General features: G+C 35.6%; 3 protein-coding genes across 4 annotated transcripts; all 3 read right to left on the bottom strand.

The window, feature by feature from the left end:
- Positions 1 to 39: 39 nt before the first annotated feature.
- Positions 40 to 19,112, bottom strand: LOC120136004. The gene is made up of 7 exons (XM_039152130.1): positions 18,887 to 19,112; positions 18,099 to 18,287; positions 17,716 to 18,005; positions 1,062 to 1,275; positions 738 to 980; positions 492 to 580; positions 40 to 404 (listed from the first exon to the last, which is right to left on the bottom strand). Exons 1-7 carry the CDS (start codon positions 18,980 to 18,982, stop codon positions 257 to 259), a joined length of 1,269 nt encoding a protein of 422 aa, XP_039008061.1. The 5' UTR covers positions 18,983 to 19,112; the 3' UTR covers positions 40 to 256.
- LOC120135987 lies at positions 19,069 to 25,479 on the bottom strand. 2 transcript variants are annotated; one of them, XM_039152119.1, is made up of 14 exons: positions 25,342 to 25,479; positions 24,892 to 25,011; positions 23,766 to 23,894; positions 23,547 to 23,672; positions 23,018 to 23,073; positions 22,830 to 22,929; positions 22,624 to 22,741; positions 22,216 to 22,425; positions 21,359 to 21,695; positions 20,494 to 20,587; positions 19,989 to 20,097; positions 19,546 to 19,805; positions 19,256 to 19,382; positions 19,069 to 19,121 (listed from the first exon to the last, which is right to left on the bottom strand). In XM_039152119.1, exons 2-13 carry the CDS (start codon positions 24,910 to 24,912, stop codon positions 19,266 to 19,268), a joined length of 1,677 nt encoding a protein of 558 aa, XP_039008050.1. In that variant the 5' UTR covers positions 24,913 to 25,011; positions 25,342 to 25,479; the 3' UTR covers positions 19,069 to 19,121; positions 19,256 to 19,265. The 2 variants fall into 2 exon arrangements, with proteins under 2 accessions (XP_039008050.1, XP_039008043.1); XM_039152112.1 differs by having other exon boundaries at positions 23,018 to 23,076; positions 23,550 to 23,672.
- Positions 25,478 to 27,596, bottom strand: LOC120136023 (putative glycine-rich cell wall structural protein 1). The gene is made up of 3 exons (XM_039152147.1): positions 26,939 to 27,596; positions 25,889 to 26,004; positions 25,478 to 25,550 (listed from the first exon to the last, which is right to left on the bottom strand). The coding sequence occupies exons 1-3, from the start codon at positions 27,292 to 27,294 to the stop codon at positions 25,483 to 25,485; spliced, it is 540 nt and encodes a 179-aa protein (XP_039008078.1). The 5' UTR covers positions 27,295 to 27,596; the 3' UTR covers positions 25,478 to 25,482.
- Positions 27,597 to 27,908: the final 312 nt, after the last annotated feature.

Here is a 27,908-nt window from a genome sequence, read left to right as displayed (position 1 = left end):
ATACACAAATGAATTCCTTAAAGCATATAACCCAATTGGTTATTTACATTTTAACTCCAAAATTATAAGGAAAACCGTGTGAACTTGCAAAGAATGAATGCCATTGTCAGTCATCCTATATCCCTAATATTTTGCTTCTGATTTTTCTCACCTTTCTTTGTTCCTCTTTGCATTGGTAATCGACTTCTTTCAAGTAACTTGCAGACCAAAATGAACAAAAGAACCTTGTTAACAAGTATGTGTTTGGTATGACGGGTCATGACTGCCAAAAAAGCTCAAAATCATCACTATACAATGAGCGATCTTGAATCTCTAGATTAGTGACATGCCAGTTTATAAGCTGTGATTGGAAAAGTTTACACAAAACCAACCCAGCAGGGAAGATCCACCACTCGTTTTCATCCCTGCATCCATAAGCCACACCCATGTTTAAAACGAGAATGGGATCACATTTAAAAATTTCCTTTGCACTTGCTAAAAGATCGACTTACATGTTAATATTCCATGGCTGGAGGGCCGGGATCCTTTTACTCAATGATGACTGACTGTTATAGTTAAAATACCCACAAAGAAATGCAACCTGGTGAAAGATGAGATGATATTTTAGAGTAACAAAAGGATTTTTCAGAACTGGAGAAGGAATATATATTGTATCTTCTTCCTCTATAGAAATTACAGGAAAACAAGCAGGCAGCAAGTTTATCAATTCAAATATATTATAAGTTACGGTAACTTACAACATTAACCAAGGATGTTATGTTCCATAAAGCATAGAAGCGTGCAAGACCTGCAGAACGCTTTTGTCCGTGACCGAATAAAGCATTTATGCCAACAGGAAACGGGAGAAGAATGCCAAGAGGTACAATAGACAAAAACAGAACGACATCCACCAATGATACTGAATACAACTGGAGGAATGTAAGCAACACTAGGCTCAAATCTTCTAAAAGCAGTATTGATATGAGTAAGCCAACAAGATCCTGCAACTATAAACAAAGGTGTTAGAGAAAGATTTGATAATGAAAAAAAAAACAATATAATCTTAAATTTCTGTAACCTACCTGGTGACCAACAGGTTTAGTATTATGGACAAAGAAAGAGAGAAGGTAAAATATATCTCTCTTCTCTTCAAGCATCTGTAAGTTGTTAGTATCTATAACCTCTCCGCAACTCCTCTTCTCCTTTGCAAAACCTCCATTGCTTTGGTTATCTAGGGTTAAAAGCACATCTTCTCGTGGATAACCAGATTGATTTTGAATGTATGTGGTCTTCAAGCTGAAGCAAATGCGAAAATAACCAGGTTAAGTTTCACATAATTAGGTATAAAATGAATCATCATATGCACGCTTGCCCACAGACATTTATGTAAGAGTTTAAATGTCTTTCCATCATACGTTACAAGCATTACCAACTTTAGTTCCCTGTGTTTTTGTCCAAGATTCCTTACAGGTCATCAGATCCCAGTGCTGGGATTGTAACACCCCCAACCCGTATCCGACCCGGATACAAGTCCGAAGTGTCACATTGACTTTTCAAACATTTATTCGTATAAAATAGTGAGTAATTTAAAAACTTTGATAACATTTAACTTATTCAAAACATTTACAAAATATATCAGAGTTCATACAATTTTTATCTTTAGACTACATGCCAACTACACTCTATATACAATACATATATTTTCTGATCTGACATTTGGTAAGGAGAACTGACCTGTCTTGCTTCGCATTACTCTTTACTCTTCTCGAAACCTACGTGTGAAACAATCACACGCTAAGTCGTTGACTTAGTGAGGCATATAAAACATATAATATTTCATATAACATAAATCATACATAAACATATACCATCATTATCATTAAGAAACACACATAACATCATACAGTTCATGTAACACATTTCAAACCACTTATAAACCCATCGTATACATATCACATTCAGTATGCTTGTTTAATCACTTTATTAGCCCATGTACACTAGTGAGAACTTAAGGTATGTGAGTACATTGAGGTTGTGCACACATATGTTGTCACCACAGCTCGATCAATGTCCCGAAGGACCAGTCCATAGATTCCGAAGAACCTAGGTAAACAGTCCATATGTCCCGAAGAACATAGGTAAACAGTCCATATGTCCCGAAGAACATAGGTAAACAGTCCATATGTCCCGAAGAACATAGGTAATGTAACACCCCAAACTGATGCGGGTAGCCCGATCCGATTCAGGAAGTCACATTAGGGCCACCGAAGCGACCCACCGTAAAAATAGCGGAAATTTTAAAACTTTTTATCAAAACATGTAAACTTATAAAATCATTTATCCCTATTTAAAAATAAAACAGATTTCCAAACTCGTATATAAATCAAAATACAATTACATGCCCCCTAATCACAAGTACCATACTCTGCAACCACGCCGGAAGAACTCCTTTACTGAAGTCGATAGATGCACTGGTACAATTGTTTTAACCTGAAAAGGTGAGTAATAGAGTGAGCTTTGGAAAGCTCAGTAATACAGAACTACCAGATGATGCTACATGACATGTTGATAAATGGAAATCCATATAATTTCCTTATTGAATCATACGTATACCAGCTGGTAGAATAATTTGGGGTTCCCTTAGAAGTTCATCGAGTAGAAGCCATGAATCTCAGTTTATAAGAAACCTTTCAAAGTATGACATTTTCAGGAGATCGAATAGGATGTCTAGTGTGTTCCAACAGTATAATAAAATCATAATAGGTACAAATCATAGTCCAGTAAATCTCACAATTTCGTAAAAAAGTTTAACTTTTGAAAATCATAGTTTAAACCCTTTTCTGGTACACCATCAGTAGTTCCCAAAAATTATTTTCCATATAGCTTACTTTATGCACATAGCAAAAAAGAAAGACGACTTAAGGATAGGCTATGAAGCTTGTATCCTTAAGCCCAAGTCAATAAGTCCATATAGCTTACCCTAAGCACACAGCAAAGGAAAGCCGACCTAATGAAACATCTTGGGGCCCTCAAGAGTCACATTAGGCCCAGTTAGCTTGATCAGAGCTATTCCATCGTAATTCAATTCCAAAATTCAATTGCACCGTGACATAAATTCCATAAATCCAAAAACATGGTAATCATATACCATTTCAAAACAAAAATTAGATAGCAGCCATATTCCATAAATTGTCACATTAAATTGGTGCATCCATAAAACAATAACCAATGAATTCGGTGTACCACATATTAAAACCATAAACAGTTCAGTAATAAGTAGGGAACACACTAGAGAATCCAAGTATTTCCAGAGGCCATTGTAGTTATCATTTTGGATAACATGAAACTTATGAAATTTGAACGAATTCCTGGAACAAGATCCTATTGAGGAGAATCGATTACTAACCGATCTAGCCAGACATTTAATGTTGATACATTAGAATCCCACTATATTTTCGTGTGCTTTAGGAAAACGTTCAGGAACCTTTATACATAATAATTCTAAATTCAGATTTACTACGAGTGATTCCATTACCCAAACAATCAGGGGTATTTAGGAATATACTTTAAATTCATAGGATTTCAACCCAATTGAACCAAATGAGATATTCAGAATCTTTTCCATCTGCGTTACTTGTTTTTTTTCCAAACATGACCGAAGTGATTTTAGATGAAATATAGAATCGAATATTCAAGTCATTTACAATCTACGACTATCGATCATATTATCAAACAAATCGAGTTACACAACTCTCAAACTGATGCATGTCAACAAGTCAATTCATTATCCTTCCAGTGTATTCACTCTTTAATACCATAGTGCAGATCTATAGATCATCCCCATAATCATCACTGAATAAATCTTCCAACGGTCTTTATTTCATTTCCACGTTTCAACAATATCAGGAAATACTGACGTACTTGATCCATGGCTCATAACCCATAATGACAATTCATCATGTAAGTTCAACAGTGTTTCCAAACTCATCAAATCACCTATTTAATCCATAGTCATTGATGTTACTTAGTTCGTTTGGTAAGCAAGTCTATCCCGATTACTTTAAAGTTTTCCAGAATAATTCAGACGTTTCTGAATTTCAAATACACGTTGTACTTCATTTCATTTCAATTTATTTATATAATAAAGTCATTCTGGTATTCGTGGTTGATTTGACTAACGACTACCCACTTATTAGTACTGTATGCGCTCTAGAGTTGAGCTGCCCCAAGTACTTCCAGAATTATCATCGATCCAAACTTGAGAAGATGAACAAACATTCAAGTGATACTTATATCATTCAGGTAATGATATAGTACTAACGTTGGTTAATCACTTAAGTTGCGTTCCACAACTTTTACTGGTAGCACAACATCCATGTTTATTTGGATTTCTTAATTAATCCAAGACATTTACTTATTCTAGGTCATAAGGGCATTTTGGTCATTTTGGTGCTTAACATTTTTTCTATTCATTTCAAAGCTTGAGTATATCCATTCATTCCTGAGCTTGGTGACATTCTTGAGTCATTTCCATTCCAGGGGTAATTTGGTCATTTTATAATTCTAGAATATTTCAATCATTTCCTTCCATCCGGTCTTATTATTTAATTCAATCTTATCATTTACTTTAGTCCTTTCGAACAATTCTGTCAGCAGAATACCTCCGATAAATTACTCTTCAAGTATTTAATCCTTATTCGAATATTTTCAGGTCAAGTGTCTTCTCAGATTTTACAAATGGAATATTATAAATTTTTCTGTACAAAGACAGGATCTTAACAATTAAATTCGTACTTAATCGAGTTAAGTACAAATCCTCAAAGTACTCTCTCATTCAGGGTCAATTCAGACTATTTTATCACTCAAGAGCATTTTCGTAATTTCTTAACCAGATAATTTCAATAATAGCTCTTAACGAAAATAATTATAATTTAGAGATCCTATGATCAATTGCTTTCCCGAACATTCTTTGATTTTGAAATGATTCCTTCACAAACTCTCATAGGATTAAAACCGGTTATCCATAATTTCCAAATAAAACTAACATTTCTTATGCACATCAGTAGTTATATAGGATCAATATGTCTTTTCAGAGTTATTAACCAACTTCCAGTGGCAATTCTTATCATTTTCCAACATAAGGGTAATTTTGTAATTTTACCATATCGGAGTATTCTCATAATTTTTCATCCAAGTATCTTTAACATTTAACCCTTGATGATATAAAATATAAGTTACAAATCCAGAGCTGATTTCTTATCACCAATCACAAACTTGTAATTTAATTCTAACAATTATCAATCTCTTATCTTAGTCATTCGATCCGTATTCAGTTACAGAATTTCTACCACATTCATATCGAGTGAATAAATTATTCAACTCCACAAAAGTGACCAACATTATCTTATTCATGCATTCACCAATATCAACATGTTCCATAAAGCATAAAGAGGTAGTAAAGTATTACCTCGATTTCCGTGCAATACCGATCGACCATAAAAATTCCATTCGAATGCCTTTGATCTTCAATTCAACTTCAAATAATTCCTCAGATACATATCAACATAAATTATATCAGAAACGGAGCTTAATTGCGATAAACGGATCAAATCGGGTGATAAATCAGTGAAATACGGCTTACCGGATTCGAATTTGGCGAAACGGACTTCGGATTCGGATTCAGGACGTCGAAAGCATAAAATGTGACTTTTCAAAAATTTGGAATTTTCGGTCAAAATCAAAGTCAACGGGTTTGACCAGAAATTTCGAGGCCTTCGGGTTCGAATTTCGAAAAACGGACAGCGGAATCAGATTTGGAACGTCGAAAAATGTCAGGATAGGTATACTCGATCGAATTCAAAGGTCGTTTAATGCCCGGTCAAAGCTAGTCAAAGTTTTGGTCAACAGTGGTCAACGACGGTCAACGGGTCAACGGGTCGGGTCGGTCAACGGGTCGGGTAAACGGGTCGGGTCGGGTCAACGGGTCAGGTCGGGTTGTGACCGGTCAAACCGGTCAACTATGCACCAAAACCGGTCAAACCGGTCATTTTTTTCTTCCCCACGCGCAGTGACGGCGCGTGAACAGTGCTAAAATCCTGGAAAATTTTCTAAAAATTATTTTGAGCGATTTCGAGATACTTACAAAGCTCGGTTCACAATTTTGAACGGCGGAGAGCTCGATTTCAACAAATCGGAAACTTTGACCGCTTCACCTCCTCACGCGCCACCGTCGACAGAGACCAAGGATGACATCGGCAAACTCATAACGATGCAACGAACACGATGGTGTGGGAGGTGTCGTAAACAGATGACCCGATCATCGTGAATCGATGAAAAACCAACTAAAACTGAGTTATTACCGACGATACTTCCGACTGAAATTCACGACGAACGGCGATGATTCACGACGAAAGGTTTGAGGGGTTTTGTTCTTCGATTCACAACGAACACGATGGTGGTTTCGGCTCGTCGTTTGGAGGTCGGACGGCGAGTAGATCGGAGTTGGAAGTTGGGTTGTTGGAGAAGGGAAATCTGGAAAATATGAAACCTGCGCACGGGGAGGAGCTTATAATTCATCATATATAAGAAATGGTTAAATCATGGTTTTAGCCACTGAATTTCCTACACTTTATAAAATGGTCTGCCAACTTAAAAACTTTATAATTTAATCCCCAATGTTTCTTTCAAAATATCAATTAAATCCGCCACTTTATAATTTCTTAATTTTAGCCCCTAAATTGGGGTGTTACAATTCTCCCCCTCCTTAAAAGAATTTCGTCCTCGAAATTCATTCATGTCACATAATTGTAAAAATGAAACTTTCATCAACTCTTCCATATATTCGAGTAGCTTTTTATAGAAATACGGATTCTCCACTAATCCTTAACCAGTTGAGTATACATTCTTATCAGAACTCTTCCTCATTTCAATAAAAGAATTTGAACGAAAATTTTCTCGAGTAATCAATCTCTTCAGAATTCTCCCTCAGTCCAAGTAAGTAATCAAAACAACTTTATCCTTGTGAAATCAATTCAGCCTTGGTTACGTGAATCGGCTCGTAGAGCAGCAACATATCTCAATTTTATTTATGGAGTCGAGTCAGAATTTCTCAGATGAATAACTCTCACATGGCTAAGGTACTTTACTGCGTTAAGACAGATGTTACTGGTATTCCTTTTTGTACAAGTATAGCCTTAACGGATAGAAACTTCGGTTTATTCGTTACAGATAGGGACTCAGCCCTGGAGTTCCGGCTCAGAGAGGTATGATTGCAGTCTAGGGGCATGTACTGATCAGACATATTTTGACATTCGACCGGCCGGTCTATCTTGAAAATTTTTGACTTAAACCATAGCTCTGATACCACTAAATGTAACACCCCAAACTGATGCGGGTAGCCCGATCTGATTCGGGAAGTCACATTAGGGCCACCGGAGCGACCCACCGTAAAAATAGCAGAAATTTTAAAAACTTTTTATCAAAACATGTAAACTTATAAAATCATTTATCCCTATTTAAAAATAAAACAGATTTCCAAACTCGTATACAAATTAAAATACAATTACATGCCCCCTAATCACAAGTACCATACTCTGCAACCACGTCGGAAGAACTCCTTTACTGAAGTCGATAGATGCATTGGTACAATTGTTTTAACCTGAAAAGGTGAGTAATAGAGTGAGCTTTGGAAAGCTCAGTAATACAAAACTACCAGATGATGCTACATGACATGTAGATAAATGGAAATCCATATAATTTCCTTATTGAATCATACGTATACCAGCTGGCAGAATAATTTGGGGTTTCCTTAGAAGTTCATCGAGTAGAAGCCATGAATCTCAGTTTATAAGAAACCTTTCAAAGTATGACATTTTCAGGAGATCGAATAGGATGTCTAGTGTGTTCCAACAGTATAATAAAATCATAATAGGTACAAATCATAGTCCAGTAAATCTCACAATTTCGTAAAAGAGTTTAACTTTTGAAAATCATAGTTTAAACCCTTTTCTGGTACACCATCAGTAGTTCCCAAAAATTATTTTCCATATAGCTTACTTTATGCACATAGCAAAAAAGAAAGCCGACTTAAGGATAGGCTATGAAGCTTGTATCCTTAAGCCCAAGTCAATAAGTCCATATAGCTTACCCTAAGCACACAGCAAAGGAAAGCCGACCTAATGAAACATCTTGGGGCCCTCAGGAGTCACATTAGGCCCAGTTAGCTTGATCAGAGCTATTCCATCATAATTCAATTCCAAAATTCAATTGCACCGTGACATAAATTCCATAAATCCAAAAACATGGTAATCATATACCATTTCAAAACAAAAATTAGATAGCAGCCATATTCCATAAATTGTCACATTAAATTGGTGCATCCATAAAACAATAACCAATGAATTCGGTGTGCCACATATTAAAACCAATAAAACAGTTCAGTAATAAGTAGGGAACACACTAGAGAATCCAAGTATTTCCAGAGGCCATTGTAGTTATCATTTTGGATAACATGAAATTTGAAATTTGAACGAATTCCTGGAACAAGATCCTATTGAGGAGAATCGATTACTAACCGATCTAGCCAGACATTTAATGTTGATACATTAGAATCCCACTATATTTTCGTGTGCTTTAGGAAAACGTTCAGGAACCTTTATACATAATAATTCTAAATTCAGATTTACTGCGAGTGATTCCATTACCCAAACAATCAGGGGTATTCAGGAATATACTTTAAATTCATAGGATTTCAACCCAATTGAACCAAATGAGATATTCAGAATCTTTTCCATCTGCGTTACTTGTTTTTTTTTCTTCAAACATGACCGAAGTGATTTTAGATGAAATATAGAATCGAAGATTCAAGTCATTTACAATCTACGACTATCGATCATATTATCAAACAACTCGAGTTACACAACTCTCAAACTGATGCATGTCAACAAGTCAATTCATTATCCTTCCAGTGTATTCACTCTTTAATACCATAGTGCAGATCTATAGATCATCCCCATAATCATCACTGAATAAATCTTCCAACGGTCTTTATTTCATTTCCACGTTTCAACAATATCAGGAAATACTGACGTACTTGATCCATGGCTCATAACCCATAATGACAATTCATCATGTAAGTTCAACAGTGTTTCCAAACTCATCAAATCACCTATTTAATCCTCAGTCATTGATGTTACTTAGTTCGTTTGGTAAGCAAGTCTATCCCGATTACTTTAAAGTTTTCCAGAATAATTCAGACGTTTCTGAATTTCAAATACACGTTGTACTTCATTTCATTTCAATTTATTTATATAATAAAGTCATTCTGGTATTCGTGGTTGATTTGACTAACGACTACCCACTTATTAGTATTGTATGCGCTCTAGAGTTGAGCTGCCCCAAGTACTTCCAGAATTATCATCGATCCAAACTTGAGAAGATGAACAAACATTCAAGTGATACTTATATCATTCAGGTAATGATATAGTACTAACGTTGGTTAATCACTTAAGTTGCGTTCCACAACTTTTACTGGTAGCACAACATCCATGTTTATTTGGATTTCTTAATTAATCCAAGACATTTACTTATTCTAGGTCATAAGGGCATTTTGGTCATTTTGGTGCTTAACATTTTTTCTATTCATTTCAAAGCTTGAGTATATCCATTCATTCCTGAGCTTGGTGACATTCTTGAGTCATTTCCATTCCAGGGGTAATTTGGTCATTTTATAATTCTAGAATATTTCAATCATTTCCTTCCATCCGGTCTTATTATTTAATTCAATCTTATCATTTACTTCAGTCCTTTCGAACAATTCTGTCAGCAGAATACCTCCGATAAATTACTCTTCAAGTATTTAATCCTTATTCGAATATTTTCAGGTCAAGTGTCTTCTCAGATTTTACAAATGGAATATTATAAATTTTTTTGTACAAAGACAGGATCTTAACAATTAAATTCGTACTTAATCGAGTTAAGTACAAATCCTCAAAGTACTCTCTCATTCAGGGTCAATTCAGACTATTTTATCTCTCAAGGGCATTTTCGTAATTTCTTAACCAGATAATTTCAATAATAGCTCTTAACGAAAATAATTATAATTTAGAGATCCTATGATCAATTGCTTTCCCGGACATTCTTTGATTTTGAAATGATTCCTTCACAAACTCTCATAGGATTAAAACCGGTTATCCATAATTTCCAAATAAAACTAACATTTCTTATGCACATCAGTAGTTATATAGGATCAATATGTCTTTTCAGAGTTATTAACCAACTTCCAGTGGCAATTCTTATCATTTTCCAACATAAGGGTAATTTTGTAATTTTACCATATCGGAGTATTCTCATAATTTTTCATCCAAGTATCTTTAACATTTAACCCTTGATGATATAAAATATAAGTTACAAATCCAGAGCTGATTTCTTATCACCAATCACAAACTTGTAATTTAATTCTAACAATTATCAATCTCTTATCTTAGTCATTCGATCCGTATTCAGTTACAGAATTTCTACCACATTCATATCGAGTGAATAAATTATTCAACTCCACAAAAGTGACCAACATTATCTTATTCATGCATTCACCAATATCAACATGTTCCATAAAGCATAAAGAGGTAGTAAAGTATTACCTCGATTTCCGTGCAATACCGATCGACCATAAAAATTCCATTCGAATGCCTTTGATCTTCAATTCAACTTCAAATAATTCCTCAGTTACATATCAACATAAATTATATCAGAAACGGAGCTTAATTGCGATAAACGGATCAAATCGGGTGATAAATCAGTGAAATACGGCTTACCGGATTCGAATTTGGTGAAACGGACTTCGGATTCGGATTCAGGACGTCGAAAGCATAAAATGTGACATTTCAAAAATTTGGAATTTTCGGTCAAAATCAAAGTCAACGGGTTTGACTGGAAATTTCGAGGCTTTCGGGTTCGAATTTCGAAAAACGGACAGCGGAATCAGATTTGGAACGTCGAAAAATGTCAGGTTAGGTATACTCGGTCGAATTCAAAGGTCGTTTAATGCCCGGTCAAAGCTAGTCAAAGTTTTGGTCAACAGTGGTCAACGACGGTCAACGGGTCAACGGTCAACGGGTCGGGTCGGGTCAACGGGTCGGGTCGGGTCAACGGGTCGGGTCGGGTTGTGACCGGTCAAACCGGTCAACTATGTACCAAAACCGGTCAAACCGGTCATTTTTTTCTTCCCCACGCGCAGTAGCGGCGCGTGGGGGCGCGTGAACAGTGCTAAAATCCCGGAAAAATTTCTAAAAATTATTTTGAGCGATTTCGAGATACTTACAAAGCTCGGTTCACAATTTTGAACGGCGGAGAGCTCGATTTCAACAAATCGGAAACTTTGACCGCTTCACCTCCTCACGCGCCGCAGTCGACGGAGACCAAGGATGACATCGGCAAACTCATAACGATGCAACGAACACGATGGTGTGGGAGGTGTCGTAAACAGATGACCCGATCGTCGTGAATCGATGAAAAACCAACTAAAACCGAGTTATTACCGACGATACTTCCGACTGAAATTCACGACGAACGGCGATGATTCACGACGAAAGGTTTGAGGGGTTTTGTTCCTCGATTGACAACGAACACGATGGTGGTTTCGGCTCGTCGTTTGGAGGTCGGACGGCGAGTAGATCGGAGTTGGAAGTTGGGTTGTTGGAGAAGGGAAATCTGGAAAATATGAAACCTGCGCACGGGGAGGAGCTTATAATTCATCATATATAAGAAATGGTTAAATCATGGTTTTAGCCACTGAATTTCCTACACTTTATAAAATGGTCTTGCAACTTAAAAACTTTATAATTTAATCCCCAATGTTTCTTTCAAAACATCAATTAAATCCGTCACTTTATAATTTCTTAATTTTAGCCCCTAAATTAGGGTGTTACAGGTAAACAGTCCATATGTACCGAAGAACATAGGTAAACAGTCCATATGTCCCGAAGAACATAGGTAACCCTCGACCCTTAGCATGCCAAATATACCCCTAGCTCTCATATCACATAACATGGGCATTATCATTTATGACCGTTCACATTACTTATTCATATTCTTTCTCTTATAAACACATATCTTTTCTTTTCAGTCACGTATCACATGTACGTGTAATCCTTGATCTCATAATCACATGTTCCTTCTCTTCTATCACATATCAAATGTATGTGTAAACACATATCTAATATCATATGTTGCATTTTCATGTAAGCATGTAAATCATGTAACATATAAACATACATCCATTTCTATGTACTAATGCACACAGAGTAATCACATAACATTATATAAGTTACTTCTTACCATAGTAACTCTATCATTGACTCATCGCAAGCCAATGTTTAATCAATCACATAAGTACAATTTAAATTGCACTCACCTTAGCCTTGCTTTGACTCGATTATAATCCTTTGATTATTCCGGAACTTGTTTAGGTTCAATATCTACATAAATATATCATTTCAAAACAACTATCAGAAGCCTAAACTTTAAACTTGATGTTAATAACTTAAACCGGTTTAATGAATCAAATTCTATATTTTCATTTAGGGGGAATCGATACCCCCCAGGGGAATCGATACCCCCTGAACATACTGGAATTTTTCGTTCAAGAGGGGGAATCGATTCCCATTCATAGGGTATCGGTTCCCTCTACCCAGAAATTGTATTCTAAGCTCGAAAATCATCAATTTTCAACTCAAACCTTCCTATTTCACTTCCTTTAATACTCCTAACTTTAATACACATACTTAAACTTATTTCTATTCCATAATCACTTCTTTAACTTCAAATCTAGTCATTCATATGTAATTGCAAAAATTATACTAGTTTTGCAACATGTTCAAATTCCTATTCTAACACTTCCTATCCCTTAATTAACTTCATGACAAGTCAAATTCAACTTTCAATTCTCAATATAAACTTTATTTCGATATTTCATTCAAAAACTCCAAATTTTTAAATCCTCATAAACTCTTCATTTTGTTGTTTTAAAGCAAATTAATCCTTCCTTAATCTTACTTAGCATCTAATAATCAAAACTAAACTTAAATTTCAGCACATAATCAGCTCAAGAGAAAACTCACCTTTGCTTGGCTTCACACGTGGAGAAGAGAAAATGAAGAAGAAAAGAGAGAAGAGATTTTTCTGGAAAATCTCCCATCCTTATCCATATATATATATCATTTAATTATAATTTTCAAGTCTAATGACTATTTTGCCCTTTAATTCTTTGGATAATTACTATAAACTTTTAGGAAATATTTCCGAACAAATCATTAAACTATTAAACTATTATACTTTAATCACCATATTCTGAAATTTTACAATTTTGGTCACTAACCCGTATTTTGGGATGTTACAAATCTCCCCTCCTTTTAAGAAAATTCGCCCTCGAATTTTCACTGAACATCTTAATAAGAACATATATTCTAATGTTCTTATGTTGCTTCCCTGACTTATTCTTTCTTGTCATCATCAGAAACTTACTTTTCAATCCTTTACTTTTCCAACTATCTTTTTCGTTTATACATTCATCTTCTGTTGCTTATCATATAAACAATAACCAGTAATACCAATCCATTGTTGTCTTTTCTCTCATTCGATTATGCATTTTTCCTTTGACCTTTCTAAAATTCCATATAATGTCACTCATCACGTTGACAGTAACATCCATCTCATCACTCTATATCAGAAATCCATCTATTTCTTCATAACTCTCTAATTACCTTATAACCATACCAAACTTGTATTTCGTCATCATTTGACCAAAACTCAACTTTAAATCTTCTTCAATTGTGATTAAACATATACTTTAAGGAGTCAAACAATATTTTCACATCACCTTGCACACTTTTCGGGTTTCTATATCGAACTTATCATTTACACTTCCATACGAATCCTCACTTCATTCACTATATCACATTTACGTAATCCAAATATACAACTATATCCAATACAATTTCATCACAAAATCTTGGTAGTCAACGCTAACTCTTTCATTCTAAAGTACAAATCCTTATCATCTCCACACACTTTCTTATACACAATACTATCTCTTTGTTTCAAATTCATAACTCTGATTTCATTCATATAATGTTACTTATCCTGTAGACAGTAACATCAATTCTTATCACTCAAAATCAAAAATCAATCAATTGATTTCTTTCCTCATTTCCTAATTAATTCACCACAATCCAAACTTTTGCTCAATCTTTCATCCTTGTCTGTATTACGATACACATAATCTCTTCATATAACCTTACATACTTTTCTTACTTCTAATCAAACTTATAATCTGCACTTTCTTATAATCATTTATCATTTTTAATCCTTTCATTATCAAAATCTTCTTATAATATAACTAAACTATATCTTTTCATAACTTTGATAATCAACCTTACTTGTACAGAACCTCATTCTTATCATCTATTATACTTGTATTTCCTTTAAACATACAAATCTTTATCTTCTTCACCACAACACCTTACAATGATCAAACTATACAACTGTATCCAAATCCTCTTCATATTTGGTTATCATAACCTGTCAATATATTATAATTCCATTACATTTTCATCACATACTCTTGTTAACCAATACTAACTATTTCCATCTAGAATACAAACTCTTTTACAAACAATAACCGCGTCACTTGATCTTTTAACATCCTTATGGTGACACTCGTTCACCATATTCCGTCTTATCCATCTTATCCACATAATAACAAACTTCTCAATTTAATTTCTCCACTATGGAGAAATGAACATCTTCTAGCATTATCTTCATATCATATACCCAAAGGTCTGTAACAACAGAGCCTTCCTCAAATTCACCCTTGAGATCGGGTGCTCATAACTCTTTTAACTATTTCGATACATTCATTCTATGAGTTAACGAAGTATACAATTAAAAACACATCGGAATATCATTCCACATCATGAATCATCCTCTAATCTTATACAGACATTCCCTGAGGTTTTCGCTCTTCTCCCTACCTGGCCAGGGCAGGTGAATGCTATTACCCTCAGGTCTATCGCCTTGTGCTTCACTTTGGAAGCTCTCATATATTCATGTGCTCATATCCTTACTTCTATTACATATCACGTGTGCATATGATCATCCAATTCATATCATATAACGTATGTCATTTGTATATGTTCACATATCATCTATCATATTATATAAACATATATATATATATATATATATATATATCATAACTCATTCTCAGTATTCACTTATCTTATATCACATAACAATTTAACTCTATTAACAAGACAACACACTCCTTACCCTATCAGATCAGAAATTTTTCACTCTATGTTGGCATGTACACATTTTATTACACTTTGGACTTCGGTTTATGCCGAGAATTGGCTAAACCTTAGCTCTGATACCATTAAATGTAACAACCCCAACCCGTATCCGACCCGGATACGAGTCCGAAGTGTCACATTGACTTTTCAAACATTTATTCGTATAAAATAGTGAGTAATTTAAAAACTTTGATAACATTTAACTTATTCAAAACATTTACAAAATATATCAGAGTTCATACAATTTTTATCTTTAGACTACATGCCAACTACACTCTATATACAATACATATATTTTCTGATCTGACATTTGGTAAGGAGAACTGACCTGTCTTGCTTCGCATTACTCTTTACTCTTCTCGAAACCTACGTGTAAAACAATCACACGCTAAGTCGTTGACTTAGTGAGGCATATAAAACATATAATATTTCATATAACATAAATCATACATAAACATATACCATCATTATCATTAAAAAACACACATAACATCATACAGTTCATGTAACACATTTCAAACCACTTATAAACCCATCATATACATATCACATTCAGTATGCTTGTTTAATCACTTTATTAGCCCATGTACACTAGTGAGAACTTAAGGTATGTGAGTACATTGAGGTTGTGCGCACATATGCTGTCACCACAACTCGATCAATATCCCGAAGGACCAGTCCATAGATTCCGAAGAACCTAGGTAAACAGTCCATATGTCCTGAAGAACATAGGTAAACAGTCCATATGTCCCGAAGAACATAGGTAAACAGTCCATATGTCCCGAAGAACATAGGTAAACAGTCCATATGTCCCGAAGAACATAGGTAAACAGTCCATATGTCCCGAAGAACATAGGTAACCCTCGACCCTTGGCATGCCAACTATACCCCTAGCTCTCATATCACATAACATGGGCATTATCATTTATGACCGTTCACATTACTTATTCATATTCTTTCTCTTATAAACACATATCTTTTCTTTTCAGTCACGTATCACATGTACGTGTAATCCTTGATCTCATAATCACATGTTCCTTCTCTTCTATCACATATCAAATGTATGTGTAAGCACATATCTAATATCATATGTTGCATTTTCATGTAAGCATGTAAATCATGTAACATATAAACATACATCCATTTCTATGTACTAATGCACACAGAGTAATCACATAACATTATATAAGTTACTTCTTACCATAGTAACTCTATCATTGACTCATCGCAAGCCAATGTTTAATCAATCACATAAGTACAATTTAAATTGCACTCACCTTAGCCTTGCTTTGACTCGATTATAATCCTTTGATTATTCCGGAACTTGTTTAGGTTCAATATCTACATAAATATATCATTTCAAAACAACTATCAGAAGCCTAAACTTTAAACTTGATGTTAATAACTTAAACCGGTTTAATGAATCAAATTCTATATTTTCATTTAGGGGGGAATCGATACCCCCCCAGGGGAATCGATACCCCCTGAACATACTGGAATTTTTCGTTCAAGAGGGGGAATCGATTCCCATTCATAGGGTATCGGTTCCCTCTACCCAGAAATTGTATTCTAAGCTCGAAAATCATCAATTTTCAACTCAAACCTTCCTATTTCACTTCCTTTAATACTCCTAACTTTAATACACATACTTAAACTTATTTCTATTCCATAATCACTTCTTTAACTTCAAATCTAGTCATTCATATGTAATTGCAAAAATTATACTAGTTTTGCAACATGTTCAAATTCCTATTCTAACACTTCCTATCCCTTAATTAACTTCATGACAAGTCAAATTCAACTTTCAATTCTCAATATAAACTTTATTTCGATATTTCATTCAAAAACTCCAAATTTTTAAATCCTCATAAACTCTTCATTTTGTTGTTTTAAAGCAAATTAATCCTTCCTTAATCTTACTTAGCATCTAATAATCAAAACTAAACTTAAATTTCAGCACATAATCAGCTCAAGAGAAAACTCACCTTTGCTTGGCTTCACACGTGGAGAAGAGAAAATGAAGAAGAAAAGAGAGAAGAGATTTTTCTGGAAAATCTCCCATCCTTATCCATATATATATATCATTTAATTATAATTTTCAAGTCTAATGACTATTTTGCCCTTTAATTCTTTGGATAATTACTATAAACTTTTAGGAAATATTTCCGAACAAATCATTAAACTATTAAACTATTATACTTTAATCACCATATTCTGAAATTTTACAATTTTGGTCACGAACCCGTATTTTGGGATGTTACAGGGATATATTTCCAGTTATTCACCCAACAATGCTCAAAATAAGCCAACATTGCTTTTGCACCAACAACATGAAACTAAAATGTCCAAGATCAGATAAATGATGGTGCACAAAACACAGACATTTTACCTTGAAGAAAGCTCAGTTCTGCCTACTCCAGCAGTATTTTCCACAGATATAGGTCCATTTTCCTCTTCAACAGAATACACCAAAAGTCCATACTGGCAGTGACCACCAGATGAACCATGAAACAAGGCAAGCTCAATACATACACCATGATTTCTCAATGCAGGATTAGCATGTGTTCCAAGCCATCGCAGGACAGGTCGAAATGTTATCCTCAGCCGTCCACGGCGAACCAAGCGTAATTGCACATTCAAACCAGCCACCAGTCGGTACCAATTGGTAGGGGGCACCAACTGTAAGAAATAATTAGCATAACTTCATTATAACTAAAATTTGCAGTGAAGCCAACCCTTGATCAATTACATAGTTAAAATCTAAGAACTAACCTTACTCATAAGACTGGCAAGAATGTTATCATTTTGAAGGGAAAATGGAGCCATGTAACTTCCATCACCTCCAAAAATTATAGCCATAGAAAACCTTTGAGGGAATCGAGGAGGAAGGTATGTTCTCTTTTCATCCCCACCAAGGAAGAAGTCCACAAAAGCCAACATTAAATCAGAGGATGCAGATACCTACAGTGATCAAATAACGAATTTCAAGTTTGAAGCTACACTAAAATTTGTGTTTTGACGACACTTGTATAAAGATTAAAAAACTGTTAAAAGAGTAACTATAGAAGTAATACATAAATTCCAAAGAGTTTAAACTGTAAGATATGGCAGTAGCCCAATTGATGATAAACTTTGCACTTGGGGTAACCATTTCATATCCAAGTAGCAATGTAGCATACATCTTACAATGCATTAATTTAATTCTCATCTATTGGAAATAAAGCCTACTTGAACATGTTTATAAAGTAAATTGAACAGGAAAAAAAAAGAATACCAAACTATGAGAAAATCAGGGTGGTACGCAATAATAAATAGGAAGCATATCTACTCAGTCTCTAAGTGAGATGAGTCAGAACGAGAGCATAAAAATGTTTAACAATCAAACGGTCAAAACATAGAAGGAATCCATCTCAGCCTCAAAAATGACAGAATAGGTCATTTACAAAACGATGATGATGAGAAAAGCAGAAAAAAAAAATGGAACCGAAACAACTATGAGATGTAAACCAAATAAAATGAAGCCATATATAGCAAATGAATTAGACCAAGTAAATAGATACCTTAAGCCCCTCGTAGAGAGCCCGTGAACGGCAAGAACGTAAGCAAGCATGGTCATATTCTGATCGCACAAACTGACGTAATTGTTGCAATTTCATTCTCCGACGCCATTGCTGCCATGACCAAGCAAGGGGATAAGCAAGAATAGAAAGAATGGTGTAGATCGCACCTTCCCACCAATGATAGGCAGCTATTGCATTAATCTCATCCACAGATATGTTGTATGCACCCTCATATCTGCCAGGTCAAGGACATTAGATCAACGTCAAGAATCATGATTAAATATTAATAAAATCCAGTACCAGCACAATGGGATATTACAAATTGAAATAAGAAAAACAATACAACAGAAAATATAGCAATATACTCACACAATCTCTCTTATTTCTTCTGGAGGAGTGTGGGGCAGATGCCAAGGTTCACTGAAACTATTAGGACCCATGAAATACATTCTGTGCACGTGACTCTGGGACACCTCAACTTGTTTGTTTCAATTACCTGAAAGGAAAGGAAAGGCACAATTGTAACAACTCCGGGGGGGGGGGGGGGTTAATTTGCAAAAGAACAAGGGATTGCATGAAATAATAATAATAATGTCAGCATAGATGGGCAGGAATTCTATGAAATAATAAAAAGAAGCAACATAGAAATATTATAAAACCTCATTCAATGACTCCAAGAATGGAAAAGAATGATCTATCTGATGGCGAGTCGGGCCAGGTAATTCATCAAACCCAACAAATTTCATCCGTGCAACACTAAGCACCAACGCTAAGATGATGATAAGACACACAAGTAGAAGAGAAAATAACCAAGGCCCTCCAAATGTGTAAATCAACTCTTCAAGAGCTGTAAAACAGTGTGGCATGTCATATCTGTCAGAAATGCATTCATAAGGACAAGGTGTTTCAACATTGCCACCTGTGAAGGAGTAGGTACTGAATATTAATTTTCTATGATGAAGAAAAAGGTAAAATTAATTTCTTTCAAATAGCACTTGAATTCTGAAGAGAAAAAAATAAATAACTGCAGTATAAGAGCAGTATGCCACTTGAATATCATATAAGATAAAATTCACTCCATAAAGACAACTTTCAAATGTACCTCGTACAGCAATATAAATGGAATGGCGAGGAAGCTCAGAAGCAGGGCAACGGTGACAGAGAGAACTATCCGATCCACTGACATTCTTGTAAGTACCAGCAGGGCATTCCTAGACAAAGGAAATAGTTAACAAGCTCAACAACTGAAAATATTAAACACAATTTGTATTATTCAAAATGAAGAAATAATATTTTACATACTAGTAGAAAGAGATGGAAGATAAGACTATCACCAATCAATAATTAACATATTATCAGACAAAATAAACTCCATCCAAAAATACTGCTTATATTAAAGTGCTCATATTTCAGAAAATAAGTGAACTGGATACAATTCTTCCAAAAAGTGTAAACAGTCCAATATAAAATTCATACTAATTTGGTGATTGAAACATTTTAATGTTCCAAGAGCTTCAAATATAAAGTTTAGCCCCAACTACCATATGCACCCATGTTAAATGAAAAGAATCTGAAAATTTTCAAATGCAACATAATTGCTAACTTACAACACAAAATGTTCCATAAAGCCCCTTTGGACAAGGTTTACCGGTCACCGTTCCATTCTCTCCATCACCACTCTCGTGTCTACCTAGTCCCCCCCTGTAAAAATAATCAAAACCTTACCATGATACCAAGATGATAAACTCGTACAGAAGCATCTTTGACAAGGATTAAACAATGGGTATAAACTGGAAGGCAGCAACAAAATTTCTAGTTCAGGAGAACAGAAAACTAAGAAGACCTTTAAGTAAGCAGTGATCATGCTGAAACTAACAGCTTACCTGTTGTATACATTTTATACTAAAACAGTTTGATCAATATATAGATTAGTTCCAGCAAGGTGCTTCAAAGCACTGACATAATATAATGATCAAATACTCACTAATGCAAGTGCCAAGGTAAGTTCAAAAATTAGCACCAATATAAGATCCAAGCATTATAGCACAAAAAAATTTAAGCCCATACCTAAAAATACCAATTATTTGATGAAATTGTACATGTTCACAAATTATATAACAGTTACACCATTGCATTTCTATCATATGCAAAAAACTTCCACACGTAATTTGGTAGCTGAAACTTCATGGTTGAGAAAATGAGACTCTGATTAATTTTTACATTATTTTATTTGTTCAATTAAATCTATATTCACCAATGTCCACAATTAAAAAAGAAGAAGCTATGTAGTAGTTAAAGAATGAGACAAAATTTAGTTTGAAAAGCTTGTTAGCAGTTATTATACAATATTATTTTGTGGACATATACCACCTAGAGTATTGATTGCTCAACATATGAACCTAGAAAAGTTATCGAATGTGTAGACCATATGTAAGCTAGCATCCAGATAAATAAATCACTTTGGAAACAAACCTAGCATAGATGCCTCCCTTCACACTAGCAATTGGCTGGTAGACATCACTGGAGGGAATTTCTGACCAATGAAAATGAATCCTTCCACCACCTCCACCGGCACCCCCTTTTGGACTACCATATCCTCCAGCACTTGAAAGAATAGCAGATCCGCCAAGAGTCAATGTGTGCAGAAACAGAAGTACAGTACCACCAGAGTCACCACCAGGGGCTATGATTGAATCATTAGAAACAGAATACTCTTGCTTCCAGACAGTTCCTTCAGAACTTTCTCCATCAGCCCTCACTGCACCCTCCACAGACAAACTTGACAAGGGATGCTCCATGGAACCAAACACTGTCCAAACATAATCTCATGAAAATAAGGGTTATTTTAAAAAAAGCAGTAGCTATTCACTAATCTGTTTGGTAGAGAGGATGGGAAGTATTTAAATCTAATGGTTGAGATTCCACCGTGTTATTTTGTGGCTCAACCATTAGACTGCAACTTTTTCCTTCGCCCTGCATCCTTCCTACAAAGCATAATATAAGTGTCTAAAGACAAGACAGCAACTCAATCATGGTCCTATGCTTGATTTTGTTCACATGTGCAAAGAGTTAAGCCCTTCTAAAAACTTCCTCCTGTAAATCATAACCTAAAATAATCACCAAATTGCAATCCTGAGAAGAAAAAAATAAGTCACAGTAAAGTTCAAGCTTCCCAGGATGGTCATTAAGAATTCAGAGAAATAGACAAAGTAAAAAAAAAATGACTTTTCAAACTAGCACTGCTAAGATTTACCGTCACAATCTTCAGAAATTAAAATGCAAGAGCCAAAAACATATGCCAGAGAAAAAAGGTGACACAAAGGACTCACCTATAACACCACCACCTGCAGTAGAATAAGCTAAGCGCTCGTTTCCACTTCCACTGCCAAGTTCACAGGGCAACTCTGAATTCCCATATGAAATACCTCCCTCAGCACAACTATCACTATAACATCCAAGCCCCCCTTTACCACCATGGCCACCACCACTGCCAACACCATTGTATAAAAAGTTACCTCTACCGACACCACCTATGCATCCTGTACAAGAACAAAGAGAAGACCATCTAGATGTGACTTTTAATAAATTCCCAAGCTACGCCGTGCATCTTCTCATCAACACAAATAACAAAAACTAAAAAGGTTTATAAAGCCATACAGACATGTTAGGGTGCATACACACACATGATAGAGAGAAATTGAAGAAAATAGAACCTAAATAACAATGGAGAAACATACCCATCCCAGATGCACTTATTATTCCAGAAGACCATACAGATACTGTTATTGCCCGATGGAAATGAACAACAGATCCCTTAACAAGACCTTCAATAGTGATGTCCTCAACTCGGCATATCTAAAAAAATAAATTAAGGAAACAGTTAAATAAGCAGAAGAAAGCATATTCCTCAGTTCATTACTGCACCATTATATTGAATAAACACCTGGAGAGTAAAAGACACAGATGAATTCTCATTGCAATATCCAGGTGGATGAAGTAGTTCAACAGGGCAGTCTTGGAGATCACAATAAAGCTTTGGTGTACTGCCAAAAGCAAAAAGAACAGTGAGTCATATTATAAGACAGTGCAAACTTTAAGCACAAGGGTAGTACAACCAAAACCACAACTTACACCGCATCAGATGAGGCATTCTCTAGGGGACCACGTAAAACAGACCGAGGTCCAACCTTCATGCAAAACAGATATAATTAATTCATTAATCATCTAAGATAATCAACGCAAATTCTCCAAGCATATAGTAATAGACCTTGCAGCAAGGATTCATCAAAACTGGCAGTGAAATTTATAACTATTTATACCATACAAGAAACAACATAAATGAGCCCCATCTTTCTGTATAACTGTTTTGGTGATTAAACCATTAGGGGGGTGAAAAAAGTCTTTACATAAATATTGTCTTGTCCTCCAACGAAAAGAACAGTACAGCAGTCAAACCTACAGTAAGACTTCCATCCAAAAATGGCTTCCATAACTAAACTTTTTACTGAACTATAAACCCAAACCATGCATAACATTAAAAATCACATGAAACTTAAATGAGTTACAACTTGAGAACTAGAAAAGCATCATTGTCGTCACCTAAAACTGTACTAAACCATTAAAAGTGTAACCAATTAATGATCACAATAAAATTACTTATGTTAATACCGTAAAACAGTGATAGGACCAATTGTTGTGCTTGAATTGTATCTCCTGGTCCTGATAAATTCAATAAACCTTGTCCATGTACTCCCAGATTTGCGTTTGAATGTATGACTGACGATTCCTGGTATGAAAAGGAAGAGGTGGGGAGGATTGGTCAAGAAAGTTTATATCCTAGGAATCATGCAACAGAAAGAGAAAAGGAAGGGTTAAATACCTTGAGAACAACTATATTACTAGCCTCAAGCCATGAAGTTGCAACAGTTGCATCTTCACCACCATCTATTAGCAATTTAGAATTCCACATCAAGAATATTTTCACAGTCATGCGTAAAGCCCCATAGACCTGATGTGAATGAAGCAAGCAGATCATTAAGTACCAGCAGCATATTTTTTTTTTTTGATAGGAATGGAAGGCCTCGTTAAAAACCCCCTTCTTGATTAAAGGAGCTTAGGGGTAAGCTCCTTAATCAGCGGAAGGAGGAAAAGAGTGCCTTAAAAACTTTATTGATAATACAATCTTACATAATATTTAAACACTACACCACAATACATCCCATAAAACTTAACAACAATTTTCTAATAGACCGTCTCGCTGGACCAGAAAATCCAGTGACAGGGCCTTACAGTCAACCTATCCCTTTCTTAGCTAAGCTATCAGCCTCCCCATTGCTCGCTCTTGGAATCCACCTCACTGAATGAACCTTGCCATTTGAAAGTGTCAAAATCTGATTAACCAAAGACGAGTAGAAAACAGGAGCCAAAGCCGGTGATTTAATCCATTCCACTACCGACTTGCAATCACTCTCAACAATCAATCTCCCAACAGAAACCCAAACTGAAGCCAGAAAAATTTTAATAGCCTTTCATTCAGCTAGAGGAGGAGTACCTTGGTCAACTTTCTCTGAAAAAGTCAAAAGTGTGCGACACTCCCAATCTCTCAATATACCTCCTATACCTCCACCCGAGCCTCCAAGCCTAACTGAAGTTAACTGAAGTAAAACTAAATAGAAAGTGGCCAAGACAGATTATATAATACTTTCTTTAGAAATCATCGAACTGCTTCTATTCTGAACTACAAAGACATGTTAACAACATGAAAATGTGAGTGGAAATACATGGTTACAATGATACCACATACAGATAAAAATCCAATTAAAATAAAATCAGCCTCTTCAAATAGGGTATTCTGTTTTGCAAACTAGTAAAAGACTTAGCAATATGACAACAATAAGAGTTTAGAAGACAATTGATAGAAAATATGGACAATATTGTCTCACATACTGAGACAAGAACGCCAATAAGACTTCCTTAATCAAGTTTATAAGAAAAGTATCAGTCACCTTGATTACAGAATCACTCATCAACAGTTCTTCTGCCACTAGTTCAAACTCTGAAGACCCAACATGTGCTAGCCCAAAGCTCAACACACCCCCAGATAGTAGACTTATCTGTCCTTGAACCTATATAAGAAACATATGCTGAATTAAATTCCTCATGAAAAAACTAACTGTATCTCCTGAAATTTTATAAAACAAAAAATGCAGAAAGAGGTACTAGAAGAGGGTAACAACTCATAGAAGGGTAACGATACCTTAAAGAGAGATTTTTTTTTTTGATTAAACTAAGGTGATTACAAAGTAGTATATGTTCTAAATACACTCAAATACTAAAAGTAAGTATACTCAACTTACAACTAGCTCGTTTGGCTAAAAAATAAGATATAAAGTGCTAAGAGTTATTGACATGTTTTAATATCTAAGTACAAAAATAAAGACTTCAAATTATTAAACCTGGATGCGACTCCAAAACAATGGAACAGTAGCCCTTGCCAAATTTCGGATATAGACGTTAGTCCAAAGTGGTCAATAAGGAAACTCTAGAAAAAGTGTTTCTGTAAATGATGTCAAATTATGGTTGTTAACAGTAAGACTTCAGGGCAGAGCATCATAAAGGGTTCCAGCAGCTCCAGCATTCTCTGGGCAACCATGACTAATTCCTCCTGCAAGATGATAATCAATAGATCACCAAGCAGTCACATAAATGTTCTAAGGGGAATTAGAAAAAAAATTACACAATAATGAAAGATGACATCATAAAGCTTAGAAAGATATGCATTTTCCAAGTTTATCATCCAACAATAGTTCACTCATCATGACAGTCGTTCATTTATGTCATCATCAAAAGGTATTCGTATTGTTGGTCGGGAAAACTGTCCCTCCTTTTTGTAACATGAAAGCAATCAAGTATCCATAAAAAACATTGTAATGGAAAGCTTCAATTTCCCAATCTTAAAATACTGAACTCCTTCCTATGATGTCAAAAAAGGAGAAATCTTACCAAGCACATAAATTTGTGCTTCATCATGTCTGCCGAAAATATCAACAGAAACTCTTCCACCACCCCCGCCCCCAAAACCATTACCTCCACAAGCACTTATCCGGCCACTTCCAGTCCTGCTCTTCACATAAAAACAAGATACTGTAACATTAAGACTTTAATTGTACCCAGGTAATATAGTGACATTTAACCCATAGTTATTATAAGAGAGCCAAGTTAATAATGGAAACCAGAAAATTGTTTCCATTGGTTTCCAGAATAGCAGACACATAAAGCATAAGAACATGAATGACACGGCTAAGCATACATAAGATAGGATTCATTGGATATCATCACCTGGTATAAGTTTCCTTTAACAAAATTATGATAAAGAAACATTAGACATAGCCTAAATAGAGCACAAATGATAATTAGGCCTAAATCTCATTCTGCACCTAGCAAATGGATTTAAAACAATGTGCTGTGTTAATGGAGAAAGCTTCAAGCTGCTCTCCAGATTAACTTAATTGAAGATGCATTTTACAAACCCAAAAGCATTTATATCCTCAGCCATTAGATGTTTGCAATGAATAGCACGTAGTACCTCAGATGAAGTAAAACTTTGGTCAAAAACAAAGAAGATTGGATTTGAGGGAGTGTTTCATTAATGTCCTGCACTACAGTTGGCATGCATCATAGGAAAAGTAGCAGAGCTTTAAGAGGCTTCAGCCCACGAGTCCAATTTATAATCACAAGTTAGCAACAATTGATGACCTTGCCAGCTTAATTGAACAACTAGCATAACACGAACAATATTCAATGCTTTCAACAAGCGGTTAACTTGTTGGAATCAAAATAGTCCTAAATATCTTCCTTATCAGGGTCACATAAACAATAGCTTAAGAATGCAATTATAACTACTCATAATTAGTTCTTCTCTTTATTTCCTACATTCAGTTTTTGGATTATCAAACAACAAAACGAAATAACCATCCAACTTTGGAATCTAAACAAAGCAAGGCAGCACTAAAAGAACTTTAAGAAACAAAGTTAACAGGAGAGAACCATTACATTTTATGAGCTTTAATGTAGATGCTACCACCTGATCCACCACCTCCTTTACTCCCTCCATCACCACCATCCACCAATAAGCTCCCATTCATCTCCAACAAATCTTTAAGTATAATTTTCACCCGGCCACCACCTCCCCCTCCGTAATCCACCTCCTTACTCGTTGTCCCTCCCTTACTCCCGTAACTCCACGGCGTCCGCAACGATGACCATGAATATGCGTCTCCGCCCCAGACATCCTCCGGTACCTTCCCATCCTCCACGAAGCAAGAGGCCCCGCGGCCCCCTGACCTCCGCCCGCTCCCTCCAATCCCTGAGGTGTCCCACTCGTCTGTAGAGGTGGGTCCCCCGCCCATTCTGTAGTGTTCACGGCCGATCCATTGAACAAACTAGCGTTATAGGCATCAAGCAAAAAAGTACCGGTAACTATAGTCGAACCTTCGCCCAAGGAAAAGTTTCCACTGATGTTTAGGGTTACGGAACAGCCCAAAAAGGGGCAATGGAATCGAACTCCGGGGAGGATGTAGAAATACCCTTTCCCGTTATGTAGACGTCACGAGTTAGGTTCAAATCGGCCACAATCTTGCACGTGGAATCCAGAGAACCTATCCCTCCAAGGTCATCAGTGCAAGATACTGACGGAGCGTGAGGAGGAGGCGGAGGAGGTGCCGGAGGAGAGCAATCGTGATGGAACAAAAGAACTTCCGAATCCGGATCGACTATCGAGAACTCAGATTCTAGCGTCGAAGTATAATGAGAGATTAGTATGTTACAAATAAATCCAGTACAAGTAATTTTTCTATAATCAAATTAATGTTAATGCGAAATAAAAGCTGAAAAATAATATCTGAAATTGATAACGGAGTTCAGTCAATTGTGCTTACGTCTCTGGACTGCTGCAGATCTTTTATTAAGAGAGAAAATTTACAGGTGTTTACAAAACACTAACTACTCACAAGAAAGCTCTCTC

Source organism: Hibiscus syriacus, unplaced genomic scaffold (assembly GCF_006381635.1).
Source record: "Hibiscus syriacus cultivar Baekdansim isolate YM2019G1 unplaced genomic scaffold, ASM638163v2 tig00001825_pilon, whole genome shotgun sequence".
NCBI lineage: Eukaryota > Viridiplantae > Streptophyta > Magnoliopsida > Malvales > Malvaceae > Hibiscus > Hibiscus syriacus.
The sequence above is the reverse complement of the archived record's forward strand: the minus strand, read 5'-3'. Positions and strand labels throughout refer to the sequence as shown.

Excerpts from the sequence above, each read along its gene's own strand:
- LOC120136023 (XM_039152147.1), bottom strand. The coding sequence starts at position 27,294 with ATGGGCGGGGGACCCACCTCTACAGACGAGTGGGACACCTCAGGGATT. Across the intron at positions 26,005-26,938 it reads TACATTAAAGCTCATAAAAT|GACTGGAAGTGGCCGGATAA; the intron begins GTAATGGTTCTC and ends TGTGAAGAGCAG. Across the intron at positions 25,551-25,888 it reads AGCACAAATTTATGTGCTTG|GAGGAATTAGTCATGGTTGC; the intron begins GTAAGATTTCTC and ends ATCATCTTGCAG.
- LOC120135987 (XM_039152119.1), bottom strand. The coding sequence starts at position 24,912 with ATGAGTGATTCTGTAATCAAG. Across the intron at positions 22,426-22,623 it reads AATAAGTGCATCTGGGATGG|GATGCATAGGTGGTGTCGGT; the intron begins GTATGTTTCTCC and ends GTTCTTGTACAG. Across the intron at positions 19,383-19,545 it reads TCTTGGAGTCATTGAATGAG|GTAATTGAAACAAACAAGTT; the intron begins GTTTTATAATAT and ends CTTTCCTTTCAG.
- LOC120136004 (XM_039152130.1), bottom strand. The coding sequence starts at position 18,982 with ATGAAATTGCAACAATTACGTCAGTTTGTGCGATCAGAATATGACCAT. Across the intron at positions 18,288-18,886 it reads CTCTCTACGAGGGGCTTAAG|GTATCTGCATCCTCTGATTT; the intron begins GTATCTATTTAC and ends TGATCACTGTAG. Across the intron at positions 581-737 it reads TAACATCCTTGGTTAATGTT|GTTGCATTTCTTTGTGGGTA; the intron begins GTAAGTTACCGT and ends ATCTTTCACCAG.